Genomic DNA, 20,446 nt, shown 5'->3' with positions numbered 1-20,446 from the left:
CTAGCCTGACCTACAAAGCAAGTTTTAGGATAGCCAAGGATACACAGGGAAACCATGTCTGGAAAAAAAAATGTATGAGTGATTGGCCTGCAGTATGTATGTATGTATGTATACACTGCATGAGTCCTGGAGACCCAAGGCCATTAACAGGGCACTAGATTCCCTGGAACTGGAGTTACAGAAGCTTGTAAACTTCCTGTGAGTGCTGGGAACTGAACCCTGCGTCCTCTGCGAGAGCACAAAATGTTTTAACTGCTGAGCCCAAGGCCCCTCCAGCCCAGTGTTTTCAGACAGGGTCTTACTGGGGAGCCTAAGCTGGCACTGAACTTGTTATCCTCCTGTCTCAGCCTCCCAAGGGCTGGGATTATCTGAGCCTGCCACCAAGCCTGTCTGAACAAGGTCCTCAAGGCCTGTGGGCTCATTACCCTTGCTAGCTAGGGAAAGTGACAATGCACAGGGCTGGGCGTTTTGCTAGAGTGACTACTGATTGGCTCTCTGAATATATTCAGTGGATCAGAGATAGTTCAAGTCCAGAGGTCAGGGAGATGTAATCACCTCTCCTGACTCTGAGGAACAGTGCATGTAGGCTAGAATTATTGTGTCATTTCTGTCCATTCTGTCAGAGAGAAAACTCGGGGTTTGTCCAAGAAAACTGGTTCCATCTGCTCAAAGGAAAAAAAAAAAGACCTAGGGACTCAATCAGAGGTGTAGCCCTTAATATATTCCCATTCCCACTGGCTCCTGTGTACTATTATGTGCAGCGATTCCTGTCTTCATGCCTACACTGTATTACCGACTAGGCTACTACTCTACAATATATCTTTTTTTCTGCCTTCATGTTCTGAAACAGTGTGGTGTTGTGTTCAAAAATAAGTGAGTCACAGCCTTCTGAAAATTAATAGGTGTCAGCCGGTAGAGCAGTTGGGAGGAGAGACAGGGAGGAACACAAATTAATGAGAAATTTATCTTTTTTTTTTCTTGAGACAGGGTCTCATGTAGTCCATACTGACCAAGGATAACCTTGAACTCATGATCCCCCTGCCTCTACTTCCCAAGCACTGGGGCAACATGTATATACAAACACGCGAATCTAGAAATTAATTTTATTAGGTTTTCACTTAATACTTGGTTTATACATGCCATTTTATATAATACTGTTTTGAAATTAGTTTAAAGGAAACTGTCTTTAAAATACGTAGCTAAACTGGGCGATGGTGGCACATACCTCTAATCCCAGCACTTCAGAGGCAGAAGCAGAAGCAGGTAGATTTCTGTGAGTTCAAGGTCATCTTGGTTTACAGAATGAGCTCAGAAACATTCAGGACTACACAGAAAAAAATCTTGTCTCGAAAAACAAACAAACAAAAAATACATAGTTAAACAATATTTTGAAAAGGAATTCTGCCTATCATTTTTAAAGCAAAACTAGCTATTTTTAAAAATGTGGATAATTTCTTGGGTTATAATTAGATTTGTCTTATTTTGAGACAGCCTCATACTACATACAGTATGGGGTGGCCTGGAACTCACTATGTATCTTAGACTGGTTTTGAAGTTGTGGCAAGCGCCGGGCTATGGTGGCACACGCCTTTAATCCCAGCACTAGGGAAGCAGAGGCAGGCCGATCTCTGTGAGTTCGAGACCAGCCTGGTCTACAGAGCTAGTGCCAGGACAGGCTCCAAAGCCACAGAGAAACCCTGTCNAAAAAAAAAAAAAAAAAAAAAAAAAAAAAAAAAAAAAAAAAGTTGTGGCAATCTTCCTGCCTCAGCATCCTGAAACTGGGGTTACAGGTATGAGCCACCATACCTGACTTATAATTAGAATCTGTGTCTCTCTTTTCATATATTTAACCTTATAGGACTGGGAGAGTTAGCGATGTCCACAGCCTCACTCTTTTTGGAATGGTGTCTGGCCTAAGTTGTTGCAGCAAAAGTAGGAAAAGAAGATCCAAGAAGTTACTCCTGGGAGAAATGTCTTCAAGGGGACTCTGGGTGTACTCCTGGGCCTTCCCAGTGCTTCAGTCTCAAATCCCAGTAGTTCTGGGGAGAGAAAATCTCCGCAATTGGGGAGGGCAGGAATCATCGACTTCGAACTGGTTCAAGCAGAACCCTCCCCAGCAACACAGAAGAGAAACTGAGTCAGGGACATTAGTAAGAGCAAATTTACCCCATGTCAACCGATGTCAAAATTGAAGAGCAGGCACTTCGCTGGTAGCTCGAAGGCATGCCAAGTCACAGCCTATAATTTTCAGAGCCGGGGCAGCCAAACCCTGAACTTTAATAAAGACTGCGTGGGAAGCAGGTGGCTTATCAAGGCCTCCAAAGATAAGGAACTCCTCTGCAGGTACGAATGGAGTCAAAGGTGAGCGCCCCGTGTGCGTTTGGAGAGTGATTTGTGCTGTACCTCTGCGGAGCCGCCAACAGGCTGACAGCTTCTAGAGCACAGCCGGCGCCGGCCACGTGGCCCAGGCTGAGAGCCAGGGGCGGTCCTGGGGGCGGAGCTTGCGGAGGCGCGTCGGGCAGAGTGCGCCTGCGCAGGCGGGCGGGGCGGGGGCAGGGCGCAAACGGAGCCTAGCATAATAAAAGGCAGGGGGCGGAGGACCCGCTGGTGAACTCTCGGTGCGCAGGCGCGGGCTTTCTCCTCTCGTCCGGCTGCTGAGTGTCGGGGCTGCGTGGTTGCGTGAGGCTGTGCAGCGGTGGCGGTGCGTCTCGGACACCATGAGTGGCTTCAGCTGCGAGGAGCGCGCCGCACCCTTCACTCTCGAGTACCGCGTCTTCCTAAGTGAGTGGTGGCGGCGCGTGGCCCGGCCGCCCATTCATTCCAGATCTCTCGGAGCAAGCAAGCGGGCGGGCGGGCGGTGGGGCCGGCGAGGGCCGCCATCCCAGTGCCCATCGCGATCGCTCTCTCCATGTATCCGAACGTGGGCCACGTGGGAAAGAAAACCACTGAGTCACTCTAAGAAGGTGCCCGGAGGTGACAACAGTCGCCGTAAGAGGATTGCTCTCAGAGCATCGCGGGCGGGAGGGCAGCGATTTTCTCAAGACCTTAATTCGATCTCGAGAGGGATCGAGCCCTCCCCGGTGTTCTTGAGATGGGAAACTGAGGCCCAGGTCTTGCCGACTCGGTCCTCGATGAAGAGAGCTCCTGTCTCGTGCGCTCGAGCCTTCTCGAAGCAATGATGGCTGGGTGTGCTCCCTAGGAAATTGAAAGCTGTGCCTCCCCAGGCAGACTGGTGACGTATAGCTGAGGAGCAGGAGGGAGAACAGCCAGGTCCTTAACCCCGGTACAGGGACCCGAGTCCCGAGTCTCTAGTTATCCCCTGCCCTCTACTCAGAAAGGTGGAGTCGCTCTGCCTACCAGGTCGTGCCACCTTCTGCCTTGTTGGTACAGGAAGCTACCTATCTGGGGCTTCTCCTTCTCCCATCCCCCAGCTTCTAGGTATACATTTATGGTGCTAACTAAAGCCTTTCATTATGTAACCTCTTTACGGTTCGTTCGGAAGTGATGGACAAGGGTATCGAGGTCTGGGTGGATGAAGGACAGGGCAGTGGACGGTCCTGAAAAGATGACCAAAGTGCCTAGCAAATCGAAATCTGGCGGAAAGGGACAGTGAACTCCTAAGCTTATACATCTCATAAAGATTAAACCACCGGGGGAAATCCGGGAAGGGTGGGCCTCACTTTAATTAATTACAGAATTAAACAATAAGGACAGAATGTAGGAACTTTGGTCTGGAAATAGTGTTGGCTCCAGAATTAATCGGTGTAACTTAGAGTGACCCTTTGGGCAGATCATTTGTCTTCAAGCTATACACACAGAAGAAATACTTTTTTAAACCTAGATAATGTACTGGCGGTGAGCATTTGGTTGTTAGTTGGGGGAAAAGCCACTCCTTGACTTTGGACTAGGCTAAAGTTTATCAAAGGAACTGTCTGGAACGTGGAAATACTAATAATTTAGAACCACTGTGTAGTTTAACCAGTCTGGTTCTCTGAGCTTTTTAAAAATGTTAAATTTTGAGGGTGGTGATGGCACACACCTTTAATCCCAGCACTAGGGGGTGGGCAGAGGGAGTCGAATCTTTGAGTTCTGAGGCCAGCCTGGTTCCAGGACAGTTCTGGCTGTCCCACAGAGAAACTCTGTTTTGGAAAACAAAACAAAAAGTTTTTTTCTTTTTTTTTTTTTGAGGGTGGTGGTGAGGTGGGGCCACAAGGTTTCCTGATCGGGTCAGCCTAGTTTTAATCTTAACATCCTGCTTCAGCCTCTCAACTACTAGACTAATAGGCCCAGGCAACACACCTAACAGGTAGCTTCCATTCCTAATAGAAATAATTTTAATTTTCTTCATAGTGTTACATTTTCCAGTGTCCTTTTTTTTTTTTTTTTTTTTTTTTTTTTTTTTTTTTTTTGATTTTCGAGACAGGGTTTCTCCGTAGCTTTTGGTTCCTGTCCTAGAACTAGCTCTTGTAGACCAGGCTGGCCTCGAACTCAGAGAGATCCACCTGCCTCTGCCTCCTGAATGCTAGGATTAAAGGTGTCACCACCACCGCCCGGCATTTTCCAGTTTCTTGAAAACAGGAAGTTTTAAAACTATGCTTGCTTTCTTGTTTATTTCTCGGGGCAGGGTCTTATGTAGCCCAAGCCTGCCTCAAACTTACTATGCAGCCAAAGGAAAACCTTGAATTCCTGATCCTCCTGCCTCAGTCTCTCCAAAGCTCAGGTCACAGGCATGTGCCACCTATTTGGGCTAGAATTCCTTTTCAGCTAATGATAGTTGTTTCTATAGAAATTGCACGTGAAGATGTCATTGTGGCTAGATCATTCTTACGGAAAGCCGTTATGTTGAAGCAGGTCTGAAGTGTCGCCTAAAAGAGCATGGATTTCTAAGTTATTAAGTGGGTTGGTCTCCTTCCCATAGGGAGTTTACCGAAGTTCTGTAAGCTGCTAGCTGTAATAGGATCAGTCAAGCAATTTGATCACCTTTCATATAGTAAGCCCTTCAAGGCTGGGGGTGGGAGGAATACAGTTAGGTGCTATAAGCAGAAAGAACACGTAGGGTGAAAACCCGGTCCTGGGGAGGAATTGGAGAATATAAAATATGCATTAGATGTTTGTTTTTAAACAGGATCTCTTTTTCTCTCTAGCCCTGGCTGGTATAGAACTGATATGTAGACCAAGCTGGCTTCAAACTCCACAGAGCTCCTCTTGTCTCCTGACTGCTGTCTTTTTGTTTTGTTTTGTGTTTTGGTATTTTTGAGACAGGGTCTCTCAGGTAGCTTGGCCTAGGTTGACTACAGCCTTTCTCTGTGGACAAGCATGACCTTGAACTCCTCTTCTTCCCAATTTCTGGGCTGGAACGTGGTTTCCTAGTTTTTGTTTTTCCCCTCCAATGTGAGGACTGAGCTGCAGGACTTGCGCATGCTGGGCTATTGTTTTACTGATAAGTTCAGGAATAAAATCTTGGCGCTTTTTGTTTGTCTTTCGAGACAGGGTTTCTCTGTAGCTTTGGAGCCTGTCCTGGAACTAGCTCTTGTACACCAGGCTGGTCTTGAACTGAGTGCTGGGATTAAAGGCGTGTACCACCATCGCCCCGGCCCTAACAGTTTTTCTTATTTATTTTTCAGAAAATGAAAAAGGACAGTATATTTCTCCATTTCATGATGTTCCGATTTATGCAGAAAAGGTAAGAATCCATGTTATTTGAATATGGTCCTTTTTCCTTCCTTCTTTCCTTCCAACTCTGAATATTCTTGGATATCCTAGAACTCACTTTGTAGACTAGGCTGTCCTTGAACTCAGAGGTCCACCTCCATCATGGGATTGAACTCCTGTACCACCAAGTCTGGCAAACATGGGCTCTTGAATTAGATCCCGAGTTGTACATAATGAGTTTGCTTACATCTCAATAAACACTTGAAATACTTCTGCTGTCTTCCAAAGGTATGTGGAGTAAATGAGAAGGCAGTATTAAATAATGTCATTGATTTAAAGAAGCAGCTAGAAGCTGATGAAAGGATAGAAATAGAAGTTGTTAACTGCCTGTACATGTGTGTGGTCACAGTATGTGTGTTTGGAACTGAAGCTTTCCTACTATATTAAGGGTTTCAAATAAACCAGGTAGAACAGAATTTTGATTGTGGAATGTTTATTAAACAGTAGAAATAAACTCAGTGAGGACAAGAAAACTTAGTACTTGTTTAGTAGGTATTAATTTGCAAATCGCCTTAAGAAAGGTACGAACACAGATCCGAAAAGAAGCGTCTATTCTTGTACACCAATCAGCTGCAGGAATCTGACTTTAGCACAGATTGGTAGGTTTACCACAAGTTAGTAAGAATCTTTAACATCCTTCTCTCCAGCCCAGGTTTTTATGTTTATATTACAGCCGGAGAAGGTTTTACTGTTCAGGAACTTGGACACATGGGAGCTCTGTTTTGCTTTTCCACTATTTAGCCTTTCCTTTAGGACGTATGGTTTGCATCAAAGACAAAGCTTTTTGAGTTGTAAAAGTTTCTCTCACTGTTGAACTTAATTAATTTTATTTATTTATTGGGGGGCAGCAGAGTGTGTGTGTGTGTGTGTGTGTGAAGAGGGACATGCAGGAGTTGATTCTCCTACCATAGGTTCTGGAAATCAAACCCAGGTTGTCAGACTTGGCGACATAGGTGTTTACCTGCAGGGTCTTCTCATGGGCCCTCGTTAGCCTTTAGCTCAGTGTTAGTACATGATCTGTGTAGACTCCATAGCACGTGTAGGATGATCTTGTCAGGGTAAAATCGTCACCTCGTGCTCAGAGCACTGCTGTTCTCTTAGATAGGAATAGACCTATAGGCTGGTGAGATGGGTTGGGGTAAAGAACACTTGCCCTGGAGGAAGATAACCAACTTCTGACCTGTACATATATATGTCTTGTGTGCATACACGTACACACAGATAAACATATACACGCAATAACTTTTTTTAAAGTTATAAAGAGAGAACTGGATGTATACATCGAGTTATACTTCTACTAGGAAGAGTGCTGACATTGGGACACTGGCAAGAAATCCAATTTGTAGGTAGCTTCAGAGGATCCTGTCTGACCTAGGCCCCCCCTCCCCTCTGGAGGCAGTGGAGCAAACAGGCCGATTATGTGGTGCAGTTACCGAGGGACCTCTAATTGGATGCCTTCCCCTGGGGGAGCCTCACAGTTGTGTCCACTCAGGTTCTCTGACTTGTTCCTTATGATTTCCTGAAAGTTGATATGAGTTGCTGGATCCTCCTCATCCAACTGTCTTGTCTGGTTAGCGTGGAGTATCTGTGTATGGTCTCGTAGTATGCGTGCCATACTGTATCGCAATAATCCCTCGGGCCCTCCTGAGTTACAAAGACTAGGAAACAGGGAGTCTGGGTTGACTGCTGGTGCCGTTCATGGCACATGGGTGTGCTGAGAAGGGAAGTATCTTGTTAAAGAGCTGGTTTTCCACGTTCACAAGTGGCTGGACAGTGTTCTAGCCAACGATCCCCGTAGTGTGGCTCCATAGCAGTTTTAAGATACTCCAAAATAGGAAATGGAGATGGCATTTTGGTGTCCTGCGGAACATCACTTCTCAGAGGCGGTGAGGTCTTGTATACCTCTTGCCTGTGATGTCATTATTTAATCTTTTTCATAAGAGTACAAGACTCCTATGACAGTGGTCACACCATAAGGGCCTTCCAGTTTCTTTTCACTACCCAAGAAGCCGGAAAAGGTTCTTTTGTTTTTTTAAGGAAGTTATTGAATTGAAATATAAATAAGGGTGTGGGTGACAGATGTTATTTTAGATTACAACAAAAAAGCCACCTGACCTATTACAGAAGAGTGACAGTGTAATTTTATCTTATTTTTTTTTAACTTAAAAAATGTACAGTCAGTGTGTGTGTATGTGTGTGTGTAGGAAGGCACAAATGCCGTGTGTGTGTGTGTGTGTGTGTGTGTGTGTGTGTGTGTGTGTGAAGGCACAGATGCCACAGTGCGCATGTGACAGTCGGGAAACAACTTGGTGGAATCAGTTCTCTCCATCTTGTATGGGTTCCAGGCATCCTACTCAGGTTGCTAGGTTGTACAGCAAGTTTCCTTACCTCATGAGGCATCTCCCTGCCTCTTCCTGACCCACAGAGTCTAATGTAAGTGTCCACGAGTAGTTTTTGTATGTAGTTGTAGGTTGTGAGGGTATATGCCTCTTAACAAATGATGGTATACTTTTAACGACTCAGCTCCTTGACAGAAAATGCCCAAAGACTTAGAGCTTTTATCCCACGTCAGGACTGACGATATGGGGTTTGCTTTGGCCTTAGGCAGCAAAGCCAGCGAGATCAGGAAATTCTTGTAAATCAGGTGTCCTGCTGGGTTCTGTCCAAACTCAGTGGGCAGTAAAGGGGAAGGCAGGGACTTTACTTGACTTTTGTTTCGTCTTAACTGTAGAAATGTCCTTTGTGTGGGAGTCTGTTTCAGTTTCAAATTTAAAAGCAGTTGTCACTGAGAATGTCTTCTCAGACAGCATCAGAGATTAACAGAAAGCAAACCCAGAACAATGTAAAAGTCAGCCTGCTGTGAACAGTATGGGACACTGGGTAGACAAAGATCAGTTTGGTTCTGGTGAGAGCTGCTCACTAGGGTGTTACACTGTGATGGGCACACACTGCACACTGAGCTGTGGTCTTAGCCCTCTTCATTTTGGAGACAGGATCTTATTATGTAGTGTAGCTCATTCTGTGTCCCAGGCAGGGTTTGATCTCACCATCTTTCTGTCTCAGCCTCCTCAGGAGCTGGGATTAGAGGCAATTTGATCAGGCCCATTCTGTATAATGAAAGTTGACCTCCAACTACTGATAGCCCTGGCTCAGGTTCCTGATTTTCCATTTACTCCCACCAGGATTACAGGCTTACATTACCACACCCAACCAAGATCCACACCTTAATGCTCAACTCTCACGACTTGCGACCATAATTTTGGAAGTTTGGTGTTTCTTTGGATTGTCTTTAAGTGCTCATGTTAAATACTAGTACTGACGGTGGACTTCTGTTTCCCAGGCTCCTGGTGGGCCTGTATAAATATGAAGCTGTCTCTTTTCTTCCACTGCAAAAATAAATAAATAAAGCCAAGCTTTTAATTAGATAGACTGAATGCTTAAATACTTAGTCATTACAAATCAGGCAAATTTGACAGCTTAGAACACAAACTCTTCCTTGATTTGTAAGGAAGAGAAAATAAAAGGTATGGTTAGAGTATCTAAGCAAATTTCGATCATTCTGTAGTAGTTGTGAAGAGCAAACAGGGCCTTGGTCTTAGTTCACGTGGCAGATGAAGTTGTTTCTTTACACAGGGGCCTAAGGCCGTTTGTGTTTCTGACTACAGGAGTGAGTTTGACCAGCCTATAACCACAAGACAAAGGAGCTCGTTCCAGCCCCCTCAGCTGAACACTCGGGAGTCTTGGATTTCCGGGCAGTTTGAGTTACTAGATCAGATGTGCTCACCCAGTAAAGCCTGTGCAAGTCTATCAAAGCCTGAGAACCTCAGAAATCTGAAACATTTATGGTCCCCACCGTCTTTACAATCATTTATGAGAGCATGTATATGTAGGCTTGTCCCTGCCGTGGTGCAGGTCAGAGGACACTTTGTAACGTTCTCTTCTACCACATGGGTTCCAGGAATTGAACTCAAGTTGCCGTGCTTGCTGGAAAGCACCTTTGTCCCATGAGCCAGCTCACCAACCCTGCACCAAACGTTTTGCTACCAGAAATTTGGTATGCGTTTTTTGTTGTGTGTGTTGTTGTTTTTACTTTAATAGGTTTACTCTCTTGACTCCTAACAGTTTGTTGAGCAGTAGTCTTCTGGTCGGTATAGATCACATTTTCTTTGGTTGATTTTCTTTTTCTTTTAATTTGGCATGGTAGTCACAGAAGAGTCACCTGCTCAAGGTTACAACTCTGAATGAGTAAGAGGCACAACAGTGTCAACTTCGGTCATTATTTTTCTCAAGTGGTCTCTCACCTTTCAACAAGATAATTCAGAAATTTTCTACTTTTTAATTTATTTTTTAAGTGTATATGAGTGTTTGCTTGCATGTATGTCTGTGTACTGTGTACCATATGTGCCCATCTAGAGGCCAGAAGATCCCCCAGGACTGGAGTTACCGATGGTTGTGAGCTATCTTGTGGTACTAGGAATCTAACCTAAGTCCTTTGAAAGAGCAGCCCATCTCGCCAGTCTTTTACTTACCTTTAACTACTTAGAACACATCCTTCTGTAACGTAATCTTAAGAGACTGAAGATTAAGGGTTAACTCCCTTGTCACTCAATGAGCAGTGAGCAGGGAAACTTTCCAAAGATGGTGAAGCCTGGTACCTTTGTGAGAGCGCCACCATCAGGCTGAGTGTGGTGGTGCACTCCTATAATCCCAGCCGTTGGGAGGCTGAGGTTGAGTTTAAAGCCAGCTGGGACTATATAGCAAAACCCCGGTCTGAAATCAAGACCAAGTACGGCTACTGGGCAGGAGCATTTCCTTATAGATATCGTGTGAGCGGGCAGTATTAATTTTAGAGGCAGGGTCTCATGCAGTCCCTGCTGCCCCTGTATTTGTGTGTAGCAGAGGACTCTCTCAGCTGCCTCTGCTTCCCAACTGTTGGTTACAGGTGTGCAACACCACCCCTGGGTGATGAACTAAGAGTCCAACTCAAACTCAGACCCTTTATTCGCGCTAGGCAAGCACACTACCAACTTGAACACATAAGTTGCCCTCATTTTGTTTTTGAGACAGGGTCTCATGTAGCCCAGGCTCCTTCCAACCTACGACCAAGGACAACCTTCAACTCCTGATTCCCCTTCCCATCTCCAAAGTTCAGGGATGATAGGCACGTGCCGTCAGGTTTGGCTTATCTGGTGCTGGGGACAGAACCTGAGTTTTCATGGATGTTCAGTAAGTTCTTTAGCAACTGAGCCATACCCCAGCTTTTAAAAATTTGTTTAGCTTTTGAGTAGAATTCTTTTCTTACTATTTTTTGAGGATTTTTTCTTTCTGATTTTTTTCCCTTTGTGTTTTTATAGTCTGTAATAGTAGGCAATTTTAGCATTTGTGTGTATTTGACATTTAATTTCATTAACGTTTTCAGTGTCGTTCCCAGCCTCAGGTCAGTGATTCTGCTTTGTTGCCCTTGAGCCCCCATCTCTGGTCTCACAGGCTCACATCGCTCTGCCAGGCACTGCCTTTTTTTCTTTTTTCAGGAGTGAATTCTTTCTGTGCTATTTTTGTTTTTTTAAATAGGGTCTCATGCAGCCCAGACTAACCTTGAATTTGGCATGTAGCAGAGACTGGTCTTCTGCACCTACTTCCACGTCCTCTGTGCCGAACTTCCAGGCATTTGTCATTTCCAGGAATTATATGCCATTCCTTAGGGGAGAGGACAAAGAAGAAAAATTTACAGCCAAGTTTTTTAGGCTCTCATTTCATCGTTCATGCTGCAACAGCGCCACCTTGTGATCCTTTGGGATATTGCTGCTGGAACCTAAACCCTGGGGTTTTGTTTTTATTTCCTTCTTTTCTATTTTGAAACTCTTGTCTTTTTGGGGGGGGGGAGCTCGAGACAGGGTTTCTTTGTAGCTATGGAGACTGTCCTGGAACTAGCTCTTGTAGACCAAGCTGGCCTCGAACTCAGAGATCTGCTTGCCTCTGCCTCCCGAGTGCTGGGATTAAAGACATGTGCTACCACCGCCCCATGAAACTCTTGTCTTTTTTTGTGGTCCAGGATAGGATAGCTTCAAACTCATTATTCTCCAGTTCCTGCTGCCCTTGTTCTGGGGTCACGAATGGGTGCCACACCTGTCCGAAAGGTTTTACTTAAAAACAATTGCAGATGGATCACGGGTGCCCTCGTGAAGGCTGTAGACAGAAATACTTCAGTTCACAGCGAACTCACAGATCAGACAACTCAGTGCTCAGTTCCAGTTAAAGAGCCTTTGTCAGATCCGTATCTGACTTGATGTATCCATTTCTAAGCTGCTGGCATCTAGGGATTTTCGCTTGTGAATGTATCATTAACTGAAATGTATTATACCATCTGAGCTATAATTATACTAGACCCCCTACCAGTTAAAATTTCAGAGTGCGCTCCAATCGTTAATGTCGTCAAGTGGCTAGTTCTGTTTGGAAGGCCTTCAGAAAACAGCCCAGTTTGGAGAATCACATCAGTAACCCAGCCGATTGATGTCGACATTGATGCTGAAGCAGGCCCAGGTTCTGGGCCGGTTCGGGGTTTGTCTTTTTGTTTTGGTTTGGTTTTTGGTTTTTTTGAGACAGGGTAGCTTTGGGGCCTGTCCTGGAATTAGTTCTTATAGACCAGGCTGGCCTCAAACTCACAGAGATCCTCCTGCCTCTGCCTCCCGAGTGCTGGGGTTAAAGGCGTGCACCACACCGCCCAGCCCAGGTTTGTCTCCCAGAGCTCCTCTCAGGAACTCCCACACCTCCTCTGAGGAATTATAGAACACTGAAGGGAATGGCAACAGCCTTAGGAGGTGACTTTCCTGAAGACAGCCTTCTCCAGAGAGAAATTTTCTTATATTTGTTTTAGAATTATCCCCTCTTTTCAGAAAGGTTCTTTGGAGAAACTCCCAAATACTTTCTTATGAAAAATTTCAAGCACAGGAAAGTTCAGAGAATTACTTAGAGCGACGCAGCACCTGCCACCTGATTCTCCTCTCTGGGCTCCTGTGTTTGCTGTCTTCATCTACGGCTCTCTCCTGCCTTTTGTTGATGTCGTTAACTTCAATTGTCAGATGGAATTAATTTCCCTTTGGAAGAAAGAGTGGAGACACTGAAATAAGAACGGCAAGGTCTGCTTTTCTCACTGCCTCTGTCTTTCCAGGATGTTTTCCACATGGTGGTTGAAGTCCCACGCTGGTCAAATGCTAAAATGGAGGTAAGAGATCATCAGACGTGGTGTTATTAGCTATGTATGGATGTGTCTGTGAGTGTGCCATGTTGTATGTTGAGGTCCCTGCGGAGGCCAAACAAGGGTGTAGCATCTGCTGTATGTAACCCAAGGTACAGGCAGTTGTGAGCTGCCCAGTATAGGTGTTGGAACTGAACTGGATTCTTCAAGAACAGCAAGCTGTCTTAGTGCTGAGCTGTCTACCCAGCCCCCATCTATTAGTTTTTATACAGCCAACTGATTTGCATGAACACGAGAACCATCCATACTTGTGGTTCCCAGTGTCTCGTCTCTGTCTGTTTCCCAGGTATGTCTCCCACTCATCCTAGCTAAACTTCCTCATGTGCTGGCGACAGATATGCCCTGACTGCCTCCCCAGGCCACTGCCTCTGATGACCCCAAGCCAATGTTAGTGTTTGCTTCTCTTTTTCTTATTTTGTCTTGCAATAAGCTGTCCCTGTGTAGCCCAAGCTGGCGTTGACTCCTTTCCATCCTCCTGCCTCAGCCCCCCAAATGCTGGTCTTCCAGGCATGTGTGGCCATACCCATCTCCTCACCCCTAAACCTACCTGGACTTCCCCTTTTTTTTTTTTTTTTTTTTTTTAAGATTTACTAATTTATTATCTTCCTGTATTTATACATGGATACCAGAAGAGGGCACCAGATCTTATCACAGATGATTGTGAGCCACCATGTGGTTGCTGGGAATTGAACTCAGGACCTCTGGAAGAGCAGCTGGTACTCTGGCTCTGAGCCATCTCTCCATCCCTGTCTGGACTCCTCTTGGACACTGAAATCCAGAAGTAAAGTCGGGTGTCACACCTGATCAGTCTGGCTCAGAGCCTGCTAAAGGAGAATGTGAGGCAGACAGACAGGCAGACAGACAGACAGACAGACAGACAGACAGACAGACAAAGGACAGTGAGAGGTGAGGAGAGAGGGCTCTAGGGGCTCCATGGGTGGATAAACAACAGACAGGGCTAGTGACAATACACTGATATCTTGAGCTAGGAATGTGGCTCAGTGGAAAGAGTACCTGCTTAGTACTCATAAGTCCTGGGTCTGATCATCAGCAAGGCATAGCCCAGGCATGGTGGCTACATAGTGAGTGCTGGGCAACCTGGGCTAATGAGACCATATCCCTTAAAAGAAAACTTCTTTTTTTTAATATAATTTTTTATTGAAAGAAAAAAAAATTCCGCCTCCTCCCCGCCTCCCATTTCCCTCCCCGTCCCCCTTTTCCCTCCCCCTCCTCCCTTTCCTCTCCCCCTCCCCCCACTCCTCTCCCCCTCCCTCTCCAGTCTGAAGGGCAGTCAGGGTTCCCTGCCCTGTGGAAAGTCCAAAGTCCTCCCCGCTCCATCCTGGTCAAGGAAGGTGAACATCCAAACTGGCTACGCTCCCACAAAGCCAGAACATGAAGTAGGATCAAAACCCAGTGCCATTGTCCTTGGCTTCTCAGCAGCCCTCATTGTCCGCCATATTCAGAGAGTCCGGTTTTATCCCATGGTTTTTCAGTCGTAGTCCAGCTGGCCTTGGTGAGCTCACAATAGATCAGCCCCACTGTCTCCGTGGGTGGGTGCACCCCTCGTGGTCCTGACTTCTTTGCTTGGCCCATTAGTTCCAGCCTTTTATTGGCTAGCTCTTACATATCGATCTAACCCATTTTTAATATTCTGTGTAGCACACGAGGTAGCTTACCAGGAAAGATCTTAACCTGCGTCTGTCTGGAGCGGGAGAATCATGGCGACTCTGACTTGGCTTCTTTCTCCCAGCATTCTGTTCTGTTTACTCCACCTATCTAAATTTTACCCTATCAGAGGCCAAGCAGTTTCTTTATTACTTAACCAATGAAACAAGAGATAGAAAGATAACCCTCCTCCATCATTCTACATGCATACATGTGTGTATGTGTCTCTATTGCAAAAATATATATTGATAAATGCCAACTTCTTGCCTTGTATTTCAGTAAATACTGCTGTGACATTGAAAACCTTTGACAATGCAGTTCTCTTAACACCATTTGCCTTATTGCAGGCAAACCTGTAACTGATTAAAAATTGTTTTCTTTTTCCATTTGCAGCTGAAGGTATTGTGACTTGATGTTTGTTGTGTGAATGAAAGGCTTCCTTACAATAAAATGATTGATAGTACTTCAATTTTGGGCAGCCACACAGAAATTTACAGCTTGTGACATCATGTATTTATTTTGTACCACTGTGGTTGGTGAATAATGAAAGCCAAATCACTGACCTGAAGACTGTATCTTGCATATGCCTTTTCTTATTTTATAATAACAAGTGGCTTAATTTGACTTGAGCAGACAGTGACTCATATCTCTAAAATTCAAGAAGTACAAACCCTTTCCATATAGAGCATGATTGCCTGAATGATACATTAATATTGTATATAATAACCTATTGTCACGCATTTATTGCTTATCATATAAACATTCTATGCACGTAAATTGGGATGTATTCTCCAGCTAATGCTACATTTAAAATAAAAAATTCAAATTAAAGTAATTCCAATGTTATTCAGTCAACATTTTTTCAACATGACAAAGAGACATTGTAGTGTTACAGATGTTGTTATATATAATAGATTTAGATGAAACCTGTCTCCAGGAACTAGAAATGTGATCCTAATGTGGCTATAATAATCCTAACAAATGATGTATAATGAATGAGGTAAATAGTACCAGTAGTTATTCTGCTTTAAAAACTGTTTGAAATGGATTGATGAAAAATCAGTACTGTATAAATATCATAAATATCATGCAAAGGCTATTATGAAATAAAATTGAAGTCACTATGTTGTTTAAATGGAAGGTAAGCATGGAGTATTTTGACTGTATCTATGTAGTGATCTTGACATTGATGACATTGAGAGTTTTGATGAGTCCTAGTCAAACATTGTACAGAATTTCCTTCTCAGCTAGGAAGAGCTTTCTGGGCTTTGCTGAAGTTTCTTTCTTTCTTTCTTTCTTTCTTTCTTTCTTTCTTTCTTTCTTTCTTTGTTTTGTTTTGTTTTGTTTTGTTTTGTTTTGTTTTCCAAGACAGGTTTTCTCTGTGTAGCCCTGGCTGTCCTGAAACTCGCTTTGGCGACCAGGCTGGCCTCGAACTCGCCGAAATCCTCCAGCCTCTGTCTCCCAGGTGCTGGGATTTAAAGGCATGCACCACCACTGCCTGGCTGAATTTTGTTTCTTTCTGATGGCAGATGCCTTTCCTTATTGACACTCACCTTATGTCATTTGGATGTTGTTGTTGTTGTTTGATACTAGGTCTCTGTTGTCCCAGTTGCTTTAGACTCACTATGTAGACCAGGCTGGTCTCCTACTTAGAGGATCTGCCTACCTGTCTCCCAAGTGCTGGGATTAATTAATTAAAGGCCTTTCCCACTCTGCCCAGCTCCCTTAGATTGTTTTTAAACAGTTACGACACCTGCATGCTCTCAGATGTTAGAATAATAGAAAGGAATACTGAAGTTGAATAATATGTATTTTGTCCTTCTCCTAAAATTCTTGGGTTTTTTTTAAGTCACTTTTATTTGTTTTTAATAATTTAAACACTTGTATATGTGTGTAGAGGCTTCTATGCTGGCACACCTCTGGAGGACAGAGAACAACGTGTAGGTGTGGTCCTGGGGATTGAATCCAGGTAGTCAGGCTTGGTGGCGCTTGTCTTTCCCTGCTGAGCCATCCTCCAGCACAGTGCTTTTTCTCTTTAATCCTGGAATTTATCCCAGCCCATGTTACTTCTTCCTTTCTGCAATTAGTAAATTTTCTTTTTCTCTTCTTGAGTGTTGCGATACACAAGTATATTTTCTACAATAGTTACCGTGGAGCCATTAGTTCAGTTATCAGTGTGTTAGGGCTGAAACAGGTAATTAAGGTGGAATTCAGGGACATACATATGTAATTGTTTCCTCAGATCCTATTCAAGTAGTGTCTCACAACCATCTGACCTTTGTTTCAGATTGCTACAAAGGATCCCTTAAATCCAATTAAGCAAGACGTGAAGAAAGGAAAGCTCCGCTACGTTGCAAACCTGTTCCCTTACAAAGGCTACATCTGGAACTACGGGGCCATCCCTCAGGTATGTCTCCAAGGTTCGCTGAAGATGTACTTGTTTAGCTACACTTGTCCTCCGACCTTCACGTGTTAAGCCACGGCACATATCCCCACACAGAATCACACAAAATACATAGTTTAAACTGGAATTACACAACAGCCTGGATTTCTAGTCAGATACCACATATCCATGCAATCTCAGCATTCCTGAGGGCTGGAGAGGTGGCTCAGTGGTTAAGAGCACTGGTTGCTCTTACAGAGGTCCTGAGTTCAATTTCCAGCAACTACATGTTGGCTTAGAATCATCTGTGATGAGATCTGGTGCCCTCTTCTGTTGTGCAGATGAACAGGAAGATAGAGCGCTCAAATAAGTCTTTTTTTTTTTTTTTTTTTTTTTTTTTAAACCCAGCCTTAACTTTAGCAACTTTCTTGTCACACACACACTGTTGGGTCCACAGGGGTCACACAAAGATGGGGACAGACCACCAAGTCTAATAAACCATAAGCAAACTTTATTCCAGGAAGGAAAAAAAAAAACCCACCACAGGACACAAAAAGCTTACAGCTAGCTGAGACCGCAGTCAGAGATGAGTTTATAAGGCTGTGGCAAAGGCCGGTTTCTGAACCCACCTTCTTATAGTAAGGGGCACCAAGCATTAGGTCTGAACAAAGGAATTTTTAAAATCTCGCGGTAAAACTCAGATACAGATTGCCTTACTTTATAATCTTCATTAACAGAGCTTTTCAGGTAAACTAGTGTTTGTACTTAATCTGTTGTCTTCCCTGGTACTTCCTGGTAGCGTTTACTGAAGCCCTGTGCTCTCCCCTTTGATGCTGCCAGATTCACTTAGCAGGGAAAAAATGCATAACCCAGAGGTCACGTATATATCGCCACCTCCTAAAACTTAACTCAGCTCGTATCCGTCCTTAATCACGGATGGCTGGGGTGTCATCTTAGGCTAATTCTCAGTTTGTGAGAGGTGCTTTGGCCTTGCAAACAGAGCTATGGGCTCTAAAGCGGAGTAACCCACTGTTAACAGTTAATCTTTAAGCTGCCGAGAAAGCTGCTGACAGCTCTCATTCTCCTAGGCTTACAACTTTCTATTTCTTTATTTCTACATTCCTATTTCTTCAACACAAAACTACACCAGATTTTGGTGTCAGACACACTAGTCTCCCGTGGTCCCTCAGAGTCATAAATCAGATATAACCTGTACAGCTATTTCAGAGGACAGAGCCTTAGTATCTGCCCATGCGCATTCTTACTGCCGTGTAAGCTTCTGACTTCTCTTGAGATCAGCTTCTTGGTGGCAAAATAACGATGAGCTCCTGTGTTCTTAAACAGGCAGCCTTGTTTGTCACTCTATCCCCAGCACATAGTAGGTTCTTTCTTAGTGTTTGGATGAAGAGTCATTAGACTTCTGTCTGTGGCCAGGTGGTGGTGGCTGTGCTCTGTCAATCCCAGCACTTGGAGACAGGCAGACAGGTCTCCGAGTTCAAGAACAGCCAGGGCTGCACAGAGAAACACTGTCTCATTTTTGTTAACAGATACAAAAAAGGCTTGTATCTGTTATTAGAGTAAGGGCATACGTTTGATCCTGTGACAGTTAGCACAGGTTCAATTAGTTTTTCTGTGAGTAATTCATCATGAGGTAGAATTATTAAGTGGAAACCTTGTGAAACTCCATAAGATATTCAGATATAGGTCAAACTCATCTAGTTTGTTGGGTAATCACAAAGTCATTTGTCTGCCCCAATTATAGCACTTTATTCTCCAGGTCAATTGCTTTGGTGTTTAGCTTTGAAGTGTGGCCCCTGTGGGGAAGCAGTGCAGAAGAGCTTCTTCCGGGGGCTGGCTTTTGCCTTCCCGCACTGGAAGCAGTCTTCCCTTATTTCCGTTCCCTTTGTTCTTTTTCCTGCAGCTGAATGGGGAAGCCAATCCAAGTCATGAATGTGTTCTGCTTAGGAATAAAAGACACTAACTAAACAGCTGCATTTTCCACCTCACACCTGGCAGCGCGCATCCGCTCTTTGTGAGATGCTCTGCCCGTGCCTCTGGCCCGCAATTTAGCAAAGAAAGAGAGCCAGTAATTTAAGCTTTTTAGCCTTGGCTCCCAGCCAGTAGCTTTCAACATCAGAGGGTATCATTTCCATCTGAGGTTTGCTGCCTCCTCATCTGTGTTGGAGAAATTTATTATGAAGAGAATCCAGCTGATAGCAGATAGAGTAAATGCCTAGAACAGTTAATCAACATGTTTTTTTATTTTCAGTGCTCGGGCTCAAATCCAAGGCCCTGCGCATGCTAGGCAAGTGCTTTCCCACGGAATTACATGTCCCAGCCCTTAATGGTTTTGACACAGGGTATTGCTGGGGAAGACCTCTGTGGCCTGGAAAGTGGAATCCTCCTGCCTCAACTCCAGGTGCTGAGATTGCAGGCATGCACCATTATACCTTGACATGTTTGCACTTACGTAGGATCATCTTCTGGGTTTGGTTTTTGGGCTTTGGGGTTTTTGAGATGGTATCTCACTATGTAGCCTTGCCCAGCCTGGAACTCGGGGATCCACCTGCCTGCCTCTGTCTCCTGGGATCAAAGGCATCTCTTGACACACCCAGTCTCATTCTCTGTTTTGAAGCTTAGATCTGGTTTAGCATTGCATGCATAATAGCTCCAGTATTTAATTAAAATTCTTCTGTATAGTTAAAGTTCTTGAATGGAAATTGTAAAAGTTTTAAAAACAGCTGAAGTTTATATTTTGCATCAAGACTCCTGTTGCTGGTTAGTGTCAAGCCTCCTTGGTCAGCGCGGGTATCTGAATGGTATGCTTTAATCCTCACTTTGTTTCAGACATGGGAAGACCCAGGACACAGTGACAAACACACTGGCTGTTGTGGTGACAATGACCCAATTGATGTTTGTGAAATTGGAAGCAAGGTAATGAAATCAAATTTTTTTTCTGTGATATTAAAGCGAAATTAATAAATCATACCAAAGTTTATACTTTGAAAATTATTGTGAGTAAAATATGAAATATGAGCATTAGTGAAATAGTCAGGCTTCCTGGAGGATTTGGGATGATCAGTGACTGAGTCCAGCCAAATAGCCCTTGATGCTAGAGGTACTGGTGGAAGGCTTCTGTCTGATGGGCTGCTATTCTAAAATTCAAGATCGCAAGCTCAGCAAAGTAGTTAACAACCCAAACCAATATGTTACGTTTTTGATTTCTGTGTTTAATTGTTGTCCTGGGGATTAAGTTCAGGGCCTCAGCAAGTGAGACATACGGCTGACTTAATTTAGTGGCTTCTATGAAAGACAAAACGTATTAAAGGGTGTGTCTAAAGCAAATCATAGAGGCCTTATTTAGCACAAAGAGGCTGTAAGAAGCACCCCTGAGTTGAGTTTCCATAACCTACGTGGCAGCTCACACCTGT

General features: G+C 44.3%; 1 protein-coding gene across 1 annotated transcript in view; it reads left to right on the top strand.

The window, feature by feature from the left end:
• The first annotated feature begins 2,594 nt into the window (after positions 1 to 2,594).
• The window catches only part of Ppa1 (inorganic pyrophosphatase 1), a 29,544-nt gene continuing 11,692 nt past the window's right edge, over positions 2,595 to 20,446 (top strand). Inside the window, exons 1-5 of the mRNA XM_050140808.1 lie at positions 2,595 to 2,781; positions 5,625 to 5,683; positions 12,881 to 12,934; positions 16,920 to 17,039; positions 19,863 to 19,949. Of these exons, the coding sequence (XP_049996765.1) occupies positions 2,718 to 2,781; positions 5,625 to 5,683; positions 12,881 to 12,934; positions 16,920 to 17,039; positions 19,863 to 19,949 (384 nt within the window). The 5' untranslated portion in view covers positions 2,595 to 2,717. The remainder of the gene's footprint in view (positions 2,782 to 5,624; positions 5,684 to 12,880; positions 12,935 to 16,919; positions 17,040 to 19,862; positions 19,950 to 20,446) is intronic.

The sequence above is a fragment of the Alexandromys fortis genome, unplaced genomic scaffold (genome assembly GCF_014885135.2).
Source record: "Alexandromys fortis isolate MF-2015 unplaced genomic scaffold, M_Fortis_MF-2015_v1.1 scaffold_9, whole genome shotgun sequence".
Lineage (NCBI taxonomy): Eukaryota > Metazoa > Chordata > Mammalia > Rodentia > Cricetidae > Alexandromys > Alexandromys fortis.
Note: the sequence above shows the minus strand (reverse complement) of the source record. Positions and strands in the feature narration are given on the sequence as shown.